The sequence below is a fragment of the Thalassophryne amazonica genome, chromosome 8, assembly GCF_902500255.1.
Source record: "Thalassophryne amazonica chromosome 8, fThaAma1.1, whole genome shotgun sequence".
NCBI classification, from domain to species: Eukaryota; Metazoa; Chordata; class Actinopteri; order Batrachoidiformes; family Batrachoididae; genus Thalassophryne; species Thalassophryne amazonica.
The window spans coordinates 71,847,312-71,865,092 of NC_047110.1; the positions used below are offsets into that span (position 1 = coordinate 71,847,312).

Here is a 17,781-nt window from a genome sequence, read left to right on the forward strand (position 1 = left end):
AACACCTTCTCCAGATCCACAAAACACATGTGGACTGGTTGAGTGAACTCCTGTGAACCCTCGAGCACCCGATGGAGCGTGTAGAGCTGGTCCAGTGTGCCGCGACCAGGACGAAAACCACACTGCTCCTCCTGAATCCGAGGCTTTCTTCCGTGCTTTGTTATCCCATGCTATTTGGTCATAATAAATCTTATATTATTCACCTCCTTACACAAATTAATCTTGTCAGACTCAACCTAAACTCAGTAATCTTCTCTAAACAAAAGTCACAGTGTGTTGGGCTAGACTTGCTCGGCATGGAGTGTAATGTCTGCGTAGACCAGGCGGGTAGGGGGGAGTGGGAAAAGTTGTGCTCGCGCATGGTCCAGGACAACTGATCCTTGTGTGAGTACACCTTTAATATGCCCAGTACCTCCTGCAATTCAAACTATGATGTCAAGCACATAACAACCAACCGAGCAAAAGTCAAATGTGATTTTCTACCCAATTTGTTTGCAGCTTTTTTTGGTGTCCAACGGCGGGAAGTTCATGAAGAAGACCCTGATCGGAGAAGCTTACATCTGGCTGGACAAGGTGGACATGAGGAAGAGAGTTGTCAGCTGGCACAAGCTTTTCATGAGCCCAACTCAGACCATTCCTTGAGATGCCATACCAAAAAAGACAACACTGTCAGGAGGTCAGCAAAAGGAGAAGCAAGAGTGTCTGCATTCTGAGATGAAATTACATTTAAAAAGATCAGTAAGAGCAAAAAACTGAAAGAAGAGCAAAAAAAAAAAAAGACTTCTGATCAATGAAATTAAATTTCTCAGTTTGTAAATTACAAGAAGGAGAATTCTGTACTTAGACCACAACAATGTGATCAGTACAACACTGCCAGTGCACTTGTACACCTCCTCCGATGTCTGGGCTGTCTGTGGACTTGCTTGTACTATGCAAACACGCAATCACCACAGCCAGCAACGAAAGGGACCCGGCAGCAATATGGCTTTATGAGCAGCGATGTCATTTACCGTAATTCCACTCGCATGCGACATTTTTATTTTGGTGCTTTGAGAAGAATAAAAACAAAAGATGGATTTGACTACGATCATACCATCACTCTATAAAATTAGCATTGTGATTTCATTCATCGGTTGTGACGTGGACATCGACGGGCTTGACATTTAAAGGTCATGGAATTGAAAAATCAAAGGTTACGCGAAAGAAGAAACAGATGACTTTTGCTCAAGGATGAAGATAAAATGCACAGTATCCAGAATGTAGATATCACAGAGCATATCAGATAATCACAGTGTACAGTTTAATTGTAGATAAGACTCAAAGATATCAGATGCAGATTATATCTTAGTGCAGAGACATAAAAAGTCACTGCAACTAGATTATATATGATTAAAAAAAAATAGACCTGAGATCGCTGTTAGACTGAAGCTGTGGGCGGCGCACTGACAATCCAGTTAGGATTCTTTTTTATCTCGGGTGTTATGCAGTCTTTACAGGTGTCGTGAATGCGGACCTATCTGTGTGCGAGGAGGTCTGAGGGAAGCGGCTCCTCCGATTGGTCCCCTCATCACAGCGATGAACCACTAGATCTTCAACAGGGCTTTGAAAGGTTAACAGGGCAAGGTCAAAGTCGTGTACTATCGCGCAGATCAGGTTAGCATTCCAGTAAAACGATCACAACCCTGTCCTGTTCTGAATGTTACACACCAACTGTAAAGGAAAGATAAGAGTTTATCACACACGTGTCATGCAATCATTTTGCTTTAAGGCCGTTGCAGTTCCTGATGATGCCATTTCTTCCCCCATCGTGCAATCACAGTTGTCCAAATTGACATTAAATCACAAAAGTAGAGCAAAAACATGAAATACAGTGTGATTATTCTGTTTCTTTTGTGTCAATGACCCCTGTTGTAAAACAGTGAACCAGCCATTTTCACTACCTTTGATCAAACCGCAATGACTCAGGTCACTCATGATCAGTCATAATGGTGAGGACAGAAGACAAAATGTGCATTCTCTAGTATGTAGAGAGGACAACACTGTAGTGATCCTCAACAAGTACTCTTAGTGTGTTAAGACATCATAAGGATGACATATTTTTATTTAACAATGAACATTAAATGAGTCATATTGTGCAAAATCTATTATCTACCTGGTACACTGTTAAAGAAATCTGTTGTTTTTAGGGGACGACCTGGCAGCTGTGGTTGGCAGAATAATTCTGCAAAAAAAAAAAAAAAAACATATATATATATATATATATATATATATATATATATATATATATATATATATATATATATATGAATTAATGTTGTGTTGTTTTTAAACTCAGGGATGAGATTGGCAAAGTCGATTTTCAGTGGAAAATAAGCTAGGGTCCAGGGGCCGCAGGCCAAAGCATTTTTGCTGTTTTAAAACATGTAAATTGCACTAAAATGATATTAAAACTACTATAAATGTCAGGTGTTCATATCTATAATTCAAACTGTAAACCCTTACTAAGACCATCTACTATACATGTGTATTTTTGTGACCAAAATATTTTTTCATAACTAGACTTACTTGATTTTCAGCATTCTCCACTTTCAGCATGGCACACTTGTCAACAAACAAATATCCTCAAATACATGTACATGTATAATCCAATGTTCTATGTCCACTGAACTGTCAGACCATATAAGGTTTATATTTAGTCAATGTGATCTCCACCTATAACACTGTCATCACATGTATGCATGTATATAATATACACACACATACATGTATAATTACAATGTTCTAGCACACTACAATAACGTCAAAATGTCTGTTTACATAATCCACTGACTGTGTGTGTGTGTGTGTGTGCAACACCGAAGAAAGGCCGGGAGAAACGCATATATAACCTTTGCGCTGATTGGTCATAAGCTTTGTAATAACCAATGAAAACGTGCGTAAGTAATATCTTCGACTGCGCTTCGATACCGTCTCAGTTTTTATGATTTGTTGGAGGGAAAACTACCAAATATTGGAAGCTGAAAGACTACCTCCCTTACACTTCATGCTCATTGTGCACCTACCGTATTTTCTGCACCATAAGGCGCACCGGATTATAAGGCGCGGCCTCAATTAGTGGGTACTTAACCCTTACAAAAGGCGCACGCTAAAACATATAGTCTATAAAAAAAAAAGGTCACGGAAGCAAAACAGTGAGTTTATTTGACCTTTTTAACAACTTTGAACTACCGGTATTTAACAATATGGTACTCACATTATTTTTTATTATGGTTCTGTCACAAATCCATCGAAGTGCTCATCTTCTGTGTCCGAATTGAACAGCTGGGCAATTTCGCCATCAAACACGCCAGGCTCCCGCTCATCTTCCCTCTCATCATCGCTATCGTTTTTGCCTTCAGCTGAATGGTGACTGTAGAGACGCTTCTCCCGGCTGTTCTTTGTTCAATGACCCATTGCTCGAGTTGGTCTTCTAGCTGTGCCAACCTCGCTTTGTTTCCACGGAAACTCCGTTTGGTCTTTTTAACTTGGCGCAGTTCATTTTCTTGTTTCCTCCACTTACCACGTACCATAGATTCATTTATCCTGATTTCTCTCGCAGCTGCTCTATTCCCATGAACAACCGTGTAACTGATAGCCTGCAGTTTGAATTGTGCCTCGTAAGCATGTCTCTCTGCTGGCGCCATTTTCCAGGGTCCTTAGACAAACAAATGTTGTTTTGCAGGATACCTGTAGTATACGGTAACTACCGGAGGAGTGGCGGAGGTAAGTGTACGTACCACGGACTCACGGACTCTTCTCTGATTGGTTTATCGCTGGCATCGTACGTACTCTACGCTACCAGCGTACGTACTTTACGTATTACGTAATGTTCTCCAATTGGTTTATCACTGCCAGGGTACGTACTTTACATATTACGTCCCTGTGTCAGTGGGAAATGGTCCGATATTCCGATGGTCAAAGACAACGTCGGTCATTTTTACAGATTTTGGAATTCAGTGCGCACATAAGGCGCACCGGATTACAGGGCGCACGGCCAATTTTTGTGAAAATTTAAGACTTTTAGGTGCGCCTTATGGTGCGGAAAATACGGTACTTCATACTGGTCACTGATCAGCACAGCGTTACTTCCGCGTTCGGCTGACTGACGGACTGATCAAACTTGCTGCGTCGGCGATAACAAACAAAGACCACTCAGTGTTTTGAATAGACGACAATTTTATTAAACAAAGGTACTCCTGGCATTATTTTACTTATTTATTTATTTATTTTTTGCATTCTTACCCTCCCCCCCCTCTAAAATTTTCTCAGCGAATTTGGACGTTTCACAAAATCGACCCCTGGGACTGTCAAATCCGCGGAAATCCGCAGATCCGCAGAAAAATCTCACCCCTGTAAACTAATTATTTCTCCATCCAGTGGGACTTTGTTGTGCTGTTGTCATTTTGTGCAGAACCACCACAAAAGGTTTGGCATGACAGCCACATGTTGATCTCTTTTTCTAACACTTCTCTTCTAAGTCCCTGTTGGTAAATGATATAATAATTGATCAACATATTGATTTATTCTGCCTTACAGAAACCTGGTTACAGCAGGATGAATATGTTAGTTTAAATGAGTCAACACCCCCGAGACACTCTAACTGCCAGAATGCTCGTAGCACGGGCCGAGGCGGAGGATTAGCAGCAATCTTCCATTCCAGCTTATTAATTAATCAAAAACCCAGACAGAGCTTTAATTCATTTGAAAGCTTGACTCTTAGTCTTGTCCATCCAAATTGGAAGTCCCAAAAACCAGTTTTATTTGTTATTATCTATCGTCCACCTGGTCGTTACTGTGAGTTTCTCTGTGAATTTTCAGACCTTTTGTCTGACTTAGTGCTTAGCTCAGATAAGATAATTATAGTGGGCGATTTTAACATCCACACAGATGCTGAGAATGACAGCCTCAACACTGCATTTAATCTATTATTAGACTCTATTGGCTTTGCTCAAAATGTAAATGAGTCCACCCACCACTTTAATCATATCTTAGATCTTGTTCTGACTTATGGTATGGAAATAGAAGACTAACAGTATTCCCTGAAAACTCCCTTCTCTCTGATCATTTCTTAATAACATTTACATTTACTCTGATGGACTACCCAGCAGTGGGGAATAAGTTTCATTACACTAGAAGTCTTTCAGAAAGCGCTGTAACTAGGTTTAAGGATATGATTCCTTCTTTATGTTCTCTAATGCCATATAACAACACAGTGCACAGTAGCTACCTAAACTCTGTAAGTGAGATAGAGTATCTCGTCAGTAGTTTTACATCCTCATTGAAGACAACTTTGGATGCTGTAGCTCCTCTGAAAAAGAGAGCTTTAAATCAGAAGTGCCTGACTCCGTGGTATAACTCCAAACTCGTAGCTTAAAGCAGATAACCCGTAAGTTGGAGAGGAAATGGCGTCTCACTAATTTAGAAGATCTTCACTTAGCCTGGAAAAAGAGTCTGTTGCTCTATAAAAAAGCCCTCCGTAAAGCTAGGACATCTTTCTACTCATCACTAATTGAAGAAAATAAGAACAACCCCAGGTTTCTTTTCAGCACTGTAGCCAGGCTGACAAAGAGTCAGAGCTCTATTGAGCTGAGTATTCCATTAACTTTAACTAGTAATGACTTCATGACTTTCTTTGCTAACAAAATTTTAACTATTAGAGAAAAAATTACTCATAACCATCCCAAAGACGTATCGTTATCTTTGGCTGCTTTCAGTGATGCCGGTATTTGGTTAGACTCTTTCTCTCCGATTGTTCTGTCTGAGTTATTTTCATTAGTTACTTCATCCAAACCATCAACATGTTTATTAGACCCCATTCCTACCAGGCTGCTCAAGGAAGCCCTACCATTATTTAATCCTTCGATCTTAAATATGATCAATCTATCTTTGTTAGTTGGCTATGTACCACAGGCTTTTAAGGTGGCAGTAATTAAACCATTACTTAAAAAGCCATCACTTGACCCAGCTATCTTAGCTAATTATAGGCCAATCTCCAACCTTCCTTTTCTCTCAAAAATTCTTGAAAGGGTAGTTGTAAAACAGCTAACTGATCATCTGCAGAGGAATGGTCTATTTGAAGAGTTTCAGTCAGGTTTTAGAATTCATCATAGTACAGAAACAGCATTAGTGAAGGTTACAAATGATCTTCTTATGGCCTCGGACAGTGGACTCATCTCTGTGCTTGTTCTGTTAGACCTCAGTGCTGCTTTTGATACTGTTGACCATAAAATTTTATTACAGAGATTAGAGCATGCCATAGGTATTAAAGGCACTGCGCTGCGGTGGTTTGAATCATATTTGTTTAATAGATTACAATTTGTTCATGTAAATGGGGAATCTTCTTCACAGACTAAAGTTAATTATGGAGTTCCACAAGGTTCTGTGCTAGGACCAATTTTATTCACTTTATACATGCTTCCCTTAGGCAGTATTATTAGACGGTATTGCTTAAATTTCATTGTTATGCAGATGATACCCAGCTTTATCTATCCATGAAGCCAGAGGACACACACCAATTAGCTAAACTGCAGGATTGTTTTACAGACATAAAGACATGGATGACCTCTAATTTCCTGCTTTTAAACTCAGATAAAACTGAAGTTATTGTACTTGGCCCCACAAATCTTAGAAACATGGTGTCTAACCAGATCCTTACTCTGGATGGCATTACCCTGACCTCTAGTAATACTGTGAGAAATCTTGGAGTCATTTTTGATCAGGATATGTCATTCAAAGCGCATATTAAACAAATATGTAGGACTGCTTTTTTGCATTTACGCAATATCTCTCTAAAATTAGAAAGGTCTTGTCTCAGAGTGATGCTGAAAAACTAATTCATGCATTTATTTCCTCTAGCTGGACTATTGTAATTCATATTATCAGGTTGTCCTAAAAGTTCCCTAAAAAGCCTTCAGTTAATTCAAAATGCTGCAGGTAGAGTACTAGCGGGGACTAGAAGGAGAGAGCATATCTCACCCATATTGGCCTCTCTTCATTGGCTTCCTGTTAATTCTAATTTAATTTAATAATTTAAAATTCTTCTTCTTACTTATAAGGTTTTGAATAATCAGGTCCCATCTTATCTTAGGGACTTCGTAGTACCATATCACCCCAATAGAGCGCTTCGCTCTCAGACTGCAGGCTTACTTGTAGTTCCTAGGGTTTGTAAGAGTAGAATGGGAGGCAGAGCCTTCAGCTTTCAGGCTCCTCTCCTGTGGAACCAGCTCCCAATTCAGATCAGGGAGACAGACACCCTCTCTACTTTTAAGATTAGGCTTAAAACTTTCCTTTTTGCTAAAGCTTATAGTTAGGGCTGGATCAGGTGACCCTGAACCATCCCTTAGTTATGCTGCTATAGACGTAGACTGCTGGGGGGTTCCCATGATGCACTGTTTCTTTCTCTTCTTGCTCTGTATGCACCACTCTGCATTTAATCATTAGTGATCGATCTCTGCTCCCCTCCACAGCATGTCTTTTTCCTGGTTCTCTCCCTCAGCCCCAACCAGTCCCAGCAGAAGACTGCCCCTCCCTGAGCCTGGTTCTGCTGGAGGTTTCTTCCTGTTAAAAGGGAGTTTTTCCTTCCCACTGTTGCCAAGTGCTTGCTCACAGGGGGTCGTTTTGACCGTTGGGGTTTTACATAATTATTGTATGGCCTTGCCTTACAATATAAGGTGCCTTGGGGCAACTGTTTGTTGTGATTTGGCGCTATGTAAAAAAAAATTGATTGATTGATTGATTAACACAACTCCAGGAGTAGAATGTGACTGGGCCTCAGGCAGCCTGAAACCAAGGATATTTCAATTGAGAGACAATTACATTTCCTATTTGTGCTACTTTGTTGTCACACAAACGAAAGTATTCTTAAAATATACTGAATAATATATATCATATCTTCGTAATATGTATATGCCACAGACATGAACGAGCGAAGCTCTTCAGCATCTCACCATGTCTTTTAGGTCCTTCAGATTTTTTTTTTTTTTTTTTAGGGGAGCATTAGAATGGCTACAACATTTCAGCTTCTGGGTAGCTCCGCCCCACCAGACCTCCCGCCTTTTTAAGCATTTATCTTTTTTGCCTTTCAGCTTCTTGGTGGGCTCCACCCCAGACCCCCTAATTACAGCCCTTGTAACCCCTGCCACTTTAAGCATTTTTTTTTTAGTGTATATTCAAAGTTTTCAGCTACTTGACAGTAGGGCTGTACAATATGGCCAAATTATCATATCACAATATTGGCATATCAATATGATATACAATATGACTATGATTTCACACAAAGTGCAGCAACAGTGGAAATTATGCATTCTTCAACAAAATAGTAATAACACCACACTAATTTTGCACTCATCATAAGGTTAGGATACAGCGTCCTCCAAAGGTATTGGAATAGTTGGTATTTCACACATTTTGATTTGTTTATGCTATTTCAAATAGATGAAACACAAAAAATATAAAGAATAAAAAATTCTAAAATTGTCTACCTCAAATTCAAACTGAAAGCAAATCTCTAAAACTTGATAATACCTGTAAATAATAATCAGTTTTATTGCCAGTTTTCTTCAGACAAGTCAGGGGATGGAAAAATGAACATTTCCAAGTCACTGAATATGTCTTGGACTTTATTTACATCATTTAGTATGAAGAAGTACTAAAGTTTCTTTCACCAAAACATCAAATCTAGACTTTCATCTCAGATGTACTTTCTGTCAGATTGTAGCTGAACTTTCAGGTCTTCTTTTTAAGAAAATCCTCCTCTACACCACTTCATCAGGAAGCTGGATTTTAGATTTTAATTAATTTATATCAAGTTGTAGAGATTTGCTTTCAGTTTGAGTTTAAGCAAAATAACTTTTGTTTTATTTATCTAAAGTTGTGTTGCTGGTGTGTCACTCAGACAGCAAAATTAAGAGGTTATTTAAAAATAAGTCCTTCAGAGAACACAATTAAGAAGTTACACAGGTTTTATACAGAACAGAGGAGGAGTAAATGATCTGTATTTCTTTCAGCCTGAGCGTCTTCATGTCATATCTCATGAATCAACAGCTGTCTGCTCATTTAAAATCACTGGAAAAACACACACACATATACGAGGTCTATTAGAAAAGTATCTGACCTTATTATTTTTTTTCAAAAACCATATGGATTTGAATCACGTGTGATTGCATCAGACAAGCTTGAACCTTCTTTCGCATGCGTGAGTTTTTTCACGCCTGTTGGTTGCTGTACGCCATGCGGCACTGTCGCGACGCGTGGAATTCCTCCACATGTCTGTCTCAATGTGCCGAAAAAGTGCTGATGTCCACATCTTTTCACAATTTCTGTATTAGTCAGATGACATCCCGGATAAAACACAGCGTCCAGTTTGGAAATGAACGGCACATTCCACTGTTACAGGAGTTTTTGTCATGGAAAGAGGAGAGGAGGCTTTGCGCGTTGCGGCGGTGCCGCATGGCGCAAAGCAACGCCGCGATGAAGCCTCACAGGACATGTTCTGGCATGTCCAGGCACATCCACAATTTCTAAGATAATCACTCGATGGAAAAACCATCGACAGCTGTCTGAACGCCATTTCAAAGCTGTCCTGTGAGACCAAAACGGAGGTGGTTTTGTCTCGTTCCAGTAGTGAATCCATCGTGACGCGTGAAGCCTCCGCTCGGCTTTCCATGACAAAATCTCTTCTTAAAAGTGAAATCTGCCGGAAAATGGTTGATGTCCAGCTCTTGTGATAACCAGAGAAATTGCACATGATGGTCACGGATCCATACAGCCATCCGTTTAGAAATGAAATGGTCGCTCAGCCTGTCGATGGCGGCTTCGGAGCGCGGCGCACCACCAGTCGCTCTGGGCCGTCCTTAAAGCGACAGTAACACTCTGTAATCTCTTTGAAGCCCATAAAATTTTCACCAAAAACCATCTGAATTTCTCGAATGGTGTCCACTTTGATGTCCCTCACAGTTTCTGAAAAAATTTTGATCAAGCAAAGTGGCAGTCTCTGAGCCATTCCTAAACAATGAAAAAAACGACAAGAGGGGTGGTCCACTCCTCACTCAAAGCCTGCTCACAGGCGAATGACACAACCGACAGGCGTGAAAAAACTCACGCATGCGCACGAAGGTTCAAGCTTGGCTGACGCAATCACATGTGATTCAAATCCATATGGTTTTTGAAAAAAATAAGGTCGGCTACTTTTCTAATAGACCTTGTGTATATATATATATATAATATAAGGCAACCCGCATTAAAGGAGAAATGCCGCTTTTAACAACCTTGACCTCATTTCTGGCATAAAATATGGGCTTTTAATTACGATACAACTTTGGTGGCATTTGGAGTCTGTGGTTCAGATCATGGAAATAGAGCCTGGAATGGACATTACGTGTCTAGCGGCATGCCGCACGGCGGCCATTACTAAGGTGGACAGAGCACCTTGAGTCAGTTAAGGCACCTGTTAAACAAAAGCAAAATGAGGGGATAAAAGGCAGCCAGTGCTTCACCATCAACTGCACCAACTACAAAATCAAATTCTCGAATACTAAAATGAACTGTACAAAGCCTTAATGTAATTATGTAAAATAAATGTCTATGTTAAAGTCGTTATGCCGCGAGATCATAACTCAACGCCATAAGTTCTTTTCATTAAGCTGCATTCACATGCATACAAATACGGAAACAAAAATGTTTACATATATTTATGTCTATATATATACTTGCAGTGTTGTTTAATATGATATGTACATGATCGTCACAGGCGGCATTTAAATTTTAACAGTGTGGTTGGAGGGGATGGAGGAGGTACTTTTTACCCTGACTGAGGGTCAAAAGTCATAAATTCTGAATGGCTTTATATCTACTTATAATAAAATATTTGTAAAAATCATATATATGTTGTTGTCATTAAAAGACTAGCAAAATATTACAGTGGAAAAAGCAGCAAGGTAAATGACCACAATGGCAAGGCATACTTCAGATTTATATTTTAATACATAAGGATTGTTTATCCAGGCATGTATGGGTTCATTAGAGCTTTTAATCAGCTTGAATACAACTTACAAGGCCTCATTTATATATATATATATATATATATTATTATTATTATTATTATTATTATTATTATTATTATTATTATTATATAAGTTCCTATAATATTAATATAATATAATAATATAATATTTCCTATTATATATGTTATAGGAAAAAACCATCACAGTAAATGAACACAATGGCATATTTTTCCTCAAATTTCCACACTTTACATTTTTTCTACCCAGGCATGTATGGGTTCATTAGAAAGAGCATTTAAAGGGCTTTAAAACAAGGCAACTTTTATTAAAATCTGTTAACAAATAGCGACAAAAGAGTGAGAAAAGCAGCACAGTTTGTCATAATTTCCTCAAATTTCTGCATTTTACATAAAAGTTTTTTTTTCACCCACACATGCTTAGGTTCATTGAAAAGAGCTTTCAATGGGCTTTAAAACAAGCCTACATGTATTAAAATCCGTTAAGAAATAGCGACGCTAGTGCAAAAAAAGCGGTCAGTTTATTATTGATGATCTGCACATTTCCACCCTTAGTAATGGCGCCTTCCTGTCCTGAGCGACACTAATAGATTGAGTTGTGCATGTCCATTCCAGGTCTATATTTCCGTGGTTCAGATGACGTGTTCAGTTTCAACATTTTTCTTCTTCTAATAAGGTGGATTAGAACTTTTTTGTGGTACACAGCACCAACTACTGTACAGAATGGGCCTAGCAGTCAGTATGTGTCACCAATTTCAAAATGCAGCTTTTTTTGTTGTTGGTGGTGTTGTTGGTTGTGCCGTGACATGTCAATCATCTGTGTCCAGTCAAATTTCAGGGAAGCCCAGCACAACCCTGGCCTCTGCTGTAGCTCAACCCATGTCAGGAAATGTTCAACATTTAATATTTCCTGTTTCACTGTGGACTCAAAATTTGGCACTTCCTGTTTCAGTGTGAACTTGCCACTGAGTTCCCATGAGATTCCAAGAGATCTCGTCTGTCAATCCAGGAAGTGTTTGACATTTCCTGTTTCACTGTGGACTCAAAATTTGGCACTTCCTGTTTTAGACTCCATGTACCATGAGCGAGCCTTGTGCCACTGTGCACTGCTTCACTCATATTAACATATTGTGTCTGTATTTTTAGAGTTATTCTGTCACCCACAGCTGCCAGTTTTTCTTTCTCTAAAAACAACAGAATTTTCACTTTTTTTTTTTTTGGTCTTTGTGTTTATTGATTTTAATAGTGTGGAGTTAAATTTGGTTTTACGTTGATGTTAAACATCCCCAAAGTCTCACAGTTCTGTCACTATACATTCAGATGTCTGGAAAAAGCCAAATTTACACCTGAAACACTTTGTTTTGGACTCCTGGTACATGTGTTTTATATGTCCATATTTGGGCTCCACTTACTCAGAGAGACGCCCCCACATGGATTATGGGTGACAAAAAGAGAGAAACCCCTTCTTCAAAAGAAGAATGGGACCAGGGCTAGCTGCCAGCCCTAGCAGGTCATTTCTGTTTCACATAACAGGCATAAAAACAGTAATTTGTTGGCAGAGCGGACAGATTTTTTTTTCCTATCAGCTTTGACATAATGGTTTGAATACTGACACAACATATTTCCATGTTACAGGATACACTAATTGCAGTTAGTGTTATGTTTTATTGTTTAAAGCTTTATGCAGTCACACTAAGTAGTGTTAGCAACCTAACTTTAGATTTTGAGTTTAGATTTTCCTTTAAAATAGGTTGTCAGTCATCAAACTAACAATGTCCAAGCAGATTCCTCCCATGTTTCACATCAGTGTCTAAGGGTAACGTTTTGTTGCAAATATATATATATCCTGGTGACCCATGCTAACTTACTAAAAATATACATATGTGACCCATTTAAAAAGAAAAGAACAAACACAAGATTAATAGAATGGAATTTTAATAAAAATAAAAGGTGGACGAAGAAATGGCAAATTTCACAGGAAATCATATTGCTGTGCCAACCTTATTATTATTATTATTATTATTATTATTATTATTATTATTATTATTATTATTATTATTGTTGTTGTTGTTGTTGTATTTGGAGACTTATTGGTTGTTTTGAGGTAATTCTATGCAACATGTGTATTTAAAAACATTCTGTTATCCATGAACATACAAGAAAATAACTATAATTTCTACATTGCTAAAGAAAATGTATTTGTTTCATTTTGTTTTTTACTGTTTTTTAAAATCAAACATTGATGTCAGCAGTTGGCATCAAATTTGTGCACTTTATTATTACATTGCTCATGCTCTTGTCTCATTTTAACTGTCTGTACAGTGAAATGGACATTCCGTGGTGTATGTGATGGCAGAAACTGTGCATTTTGTGTCAATGTGGCAGAAGAAGAAAAACAATACAAAACATATAGACACATTTAGGCTTCATGAACACAATGCACATCCTACAGAGAAATCACCCTGACTAAGTCATACTCAAAGTTCACTTAACATTTGTGTGTGCAAAGTAGAATAAATAAGACATTTATTCAGTGCTCAGTCTTGACTGTTTAATCCCTCGTGTTTCATTCAGTACTCTTTGTTGCGATCAGCCGTTGCTTGTAATTGTGAAACCATCCATTTGTACTTGTTCTGAAGGGTGTGAATGTGAGTCTTTTGACCTGTGTACATAAAGTGTTTATTTTCTACAAAGATTGAATGTTTATATTGTCCAATGTTGGAGCATGTGAGTGTCTTAAAAAAAAATTACAAATTATATAACTGGACAGAGATGCGTGTCTGCAGTCAAGGAGTTGACTGTGTAATGAAAAAAAAAAGTGCTGTCGACCAATGACTATCTGTGAAATCATGACCTGTAAACAGCTGAAACAACACAACGAAGAAGAAAAAACCCTTCAAATACAATAAATGTCTGAGACTTTATGTTTTGGATGTTGCATGTTTTGTTGATGGCTTGTGTGTATATTCTGCCTACAGATTATGTTGGAAAAGATGCACAGTATGTATAGGTTTATCTGTATGCTGACTGTAAAGAAATATGCTTGTAAAATTGTCTTGTTTTTCACTCAGTGTAAAAACTAAGAATCTAATGTTATGGTTTTGTGGTTGTACACAGGATGTGTTGAGATCTTATGTAAATTGTGCTGTAAAAAAAATATCACCTGTTTCCCCTGAGTCTAAAGAATAAATAAGAGATTATATTGAACCTGCAGTATTGAATATTTTATTTATGAAGTTTCTACTTTGAAATATATAGAAGGCTCAGATATATAGAAGGCTCAGATATTGGTGTTTGACAATATCTTAACAGGCACATGATCACCCAACTCTTGTGAGACTTATGCCCCCGTCACACATAGCAATAATTTCTCATTTACTTTTTTCTTTTGGGTGAGAGGATTTTAACCGCAGGTGGCTGGCCCGGTTTTTTGTCCATGTTGATGCCGTGAAACACTCCTGGACTGCTGTTGGAGGTGAGATTCATGTTTATTAATGCTGTCACAGCCTGGCACAAGTTCCATGTCATATCTCCTACAGAGTTACAAGGTGATCATTTATTACAGCGTGAGATCCGTCCAGCTCTGAGCCTGGCATGTTACTGCACACAACAGAGAAATGCATCTACCTGTGATATGATAGAGACAATAGTTCACATTATTTATGTCACCCATGGGAAGGAATGGACAAATATCTGTACTGTAAGGTCTATTGTGGATATAACGGCCTGTTCAGATTTGCAGTGGCGAGCGCACAGTAGCGCACGGAGCTTTCAGTTTGATAGCCGCTGTTCACATTCACTGTACATGATAATAATTCATAATAATTTTGATGAAGCGGGCCACATACATTTCAACAGTTCCTTTGCACTCCGGGGGTGGCGTTTATTATATTCTGCCATCGGAATATGTCAGATGGTCCTCAGATTACACATGGATCGCCGTCGGACAGGTGTCCCATCTCGACTGCGCCTGGAGAGCTTTGAACATGTGCGTCACAGTGAGGGCCACCAGCCAATTTTAACCAATTGTGTCGACTTCCGTAGATGGCTGTCAGAACGTTTTGAAACTGAGATCTGACGCTTTTCGGATGTGCGCCAATTTTTTTTTTTTTTAAAGATTTTTGCAAATTTATGAAACAAAAAACCTTAAGAAATCACCTGTACATAAGTATTCACAGCCTTTGCCATGAACCACCTGTTTCCACTGATCATCCTTGAGATGTTTCTACAGTTTAATTCGAGTGCACCTGGGGTAAGTTCAGTTGATTGGACATGATTTGGAAAGGCACACACCTGTCTACATACAAGGTCCCATGGCAATGTGCACAGTGGCCTCCATCATCCATAAATGGAAGAACTTCTGATCCACCAGGACTCTTCCGAGAGCTGGCTGCCTGTTTAAACTGAGCGATCGGGGGAGAAGGGTCTTAGTCAGGGAGGTGACCAAGCACCCAATTGTTACTCTGTCAGAGTTCCAGCATTCCTCTGTGGAGAGAGGAGAACCTTCCAGAAGGACAACCATCTCTGCAGCAATCCACCAATCAGGCCTGTATGGTAGAGTGGCCAGACAGAAGCCACTCATTAGTAAACGGCACATGGCAGCCTGCCTGGAGTTTGCCAAAAGGCACCTGAATGACTCTGAGACCATGAGAAACAAAACTTTGGTCTGATAAGATGAAGATTGAACTCATGTTTGAAGGAAACCAGGCACCACTCAACAACCTAGCCAATTCCATCCCTACAGTGAAGCATAGTGGTGGCAGCATCATGCTGTGGGGATGTTTTTCAGTGGCAGGAACTGGAAAACTAGTCAGGATTGAGGGAAAGATGAATGCAGCAATGTACAGAGATATCCTGGCTAAAAACCTGCTCCAGAGCGCTCTTCACCTCAGACTGGCCCTTTTCGCACCAGCTCAAGCTGGTCCTGTTTTGTCTCCGTTTTGTCTCTGTTTAAGAAATTCATTATAATGCCATATCTAGTGAGACCAGACTGTGTGACTCCAAGATGTGTGTTGTTTTCTGTATCTGCCTGTATTCATTTTTGCTTCAATAAATGCAGGAGATGAGTGGGCAGGCCCTTCAGAGCTGACTGGCAATTGGTGAAGAGGGGTCATGCCGCCGGGCTCTCCCCTGTGCAGGAAAGAAATTCAGTGTTTCCTTGTGGTCATTTTCTGTGATAATTTGAGTTGTCTTTTCCACCAGGTTCAACTCTGACAGCTCCCCATCCAACCTGATGGAGCTTGAGAGGTGTTGCAAAGAGGAATGGGTAAAACTGCCCAAAGAAAGGATCACCTAGCTTGTAGCATCATATTCAAGAAGACTAGCGGCTGTAATTACTGTCAACAATACATCAACAAAGTTTTGAGCAAAGGGTGTGAATACTTCTGATATTTCTTAGTTTTTTAATTTTAATAAATTTGCAAAAAAAAAAAAAAAAAGAAAAAATATACTTTTTTCATGCTGTCATTATAGGGTGTTGTGAGTAGAGTTTTGAGGGAAAAATGAATTTACCCCAATTTGGAATAAGGCTGTAACATAAAATGTGTAAAAAGTGAAGCACTGCGAATTCTTTCTGGATGCACTGTAACTGTGCTAATCACTTGCACCACCGTGACCCCACCAACTCCAACTAATGAATAAAAGAAGGCCCTGAGACCCATCGGTGCCCCTGCTTATCGCTACATTCCATAGCCTGAAGCAGCTGAGAGTCTGTGACTCTACCTGGATGGGTTGCCAGTCTGCTGCAGGGTGCTACCCCAGCCAAGGATGGGAGCCATTTACAGGTGGGTGTCTTTCCCAAGGGCACAGGTAATGGGACTGAGAACAGAAATCAGCAGGTCTACATATTCATTTATCCATTCATTCATATTGTACTATACCTGCTTACTCATGATGGAGACGAGGTGTTGTTGGGCCTGTACACCCTAGGAGGAAGCCAGTCTATTGCAGGATCACATATAGACAGATGAACACACTCACACATGAACATCTGTTGTCAATTTTTAGTCACCAGTTGGCCTAACCTGCATGTCTTTGGAAGTGGGAGTAAGGAGGGAACGCATGCAAAAACTCCACACAGAAAGGTCCAGTTGAAAAGCAACAGTAGTTTGTTTCAGCAGTTTGGTGATGAAAATGTAGTGTATGATGGTGTTAAACACTGTAGGACAGTGGTAACAGTCTCTGTGTACCCGTACTTATATAGGAACTAGAGCAATCAGAGATTTTTGATTCTGCCAATCCAGATCCGGATCACCTCCAAAATTCAGTGGAGTCTTCCATGCCCTAATATGTATCGGTGGTGCAAATTTGGTGAGAATCCGTGAAGTAGTTTTGACATAATCCTTCAAAGCCTATATAATGTAAAACTTGATCCAGAATCTGGGTCACCTCCAAAATTTAACGGAGTCTTTCGTGGCCTAATATCTGTCTGTGGTGAAAATTTGGTCAAAATCTATGCAATAGTTTTGATGTAATCTTACTAAAAGTCAGACAGACAGACAGACAGACAAAATAAATAAATTAATGCTGATGATTTTATTATGTCCTAGGTGGAAGTAATAAGTACAGCATAAATGTTATGGAAATTAAGTACAGATGCTTTCAAAATATGCTTAATATGTGACAATATGTTTACAATGTTGCTATAGCTGTGCTGTGCACATAGCCAGTGTTTCAGAGCAAGGGAAATACAGTGTGGACCCCTGGGGATTTGACAACATTCCGAG

The 17,781-nt window shown here is 39.3% G+C and overlaps 1 protein-coding gene and 1 long non-coding RNA gene across 2 annotated transcripts in view; one reads left to right on the top strand and one right to left on the bottom strand.

Moving 5' to 3' along the window:
- pclob (piccolo presynaptic cytomatrix protein b) overlaps nucleotides 1-2,213 on the top strand; it is a 175,717-nt gene extending 173,504 nt beyond the window's left edge. The window contains 1 exon segment of the mRNA XM_034175495.1: nucleotides 499-2,213. Coding sequence (XP_034031386.1) covers nucleotides 499-642 — 144 coding nt within the window. The 3' untranslated portion in view covers nucleotides 643-2,213.
- Nucleotides 2,214-4,831: 2,618 nt separating this feature from the next.
- On the bottom strand, nucleotides 4,832-14,040 carry LOC117515872. Its single transcript, XR_004562242.1, has 3 exons — nucleotides 13,808-14,040; nucleotides 8,482-8,505; nucleotides 4,832-4,843 (listed from the first exon to the last, which is right to left on the bottom strand). It is a non-coding gene; the product is annotated as an uncharacterized LOC117515872 (long non-coding RNA).
- Between the last annotated feature and the right edge of the window lie 3,741 nt (nucleotides 14,041-17,781).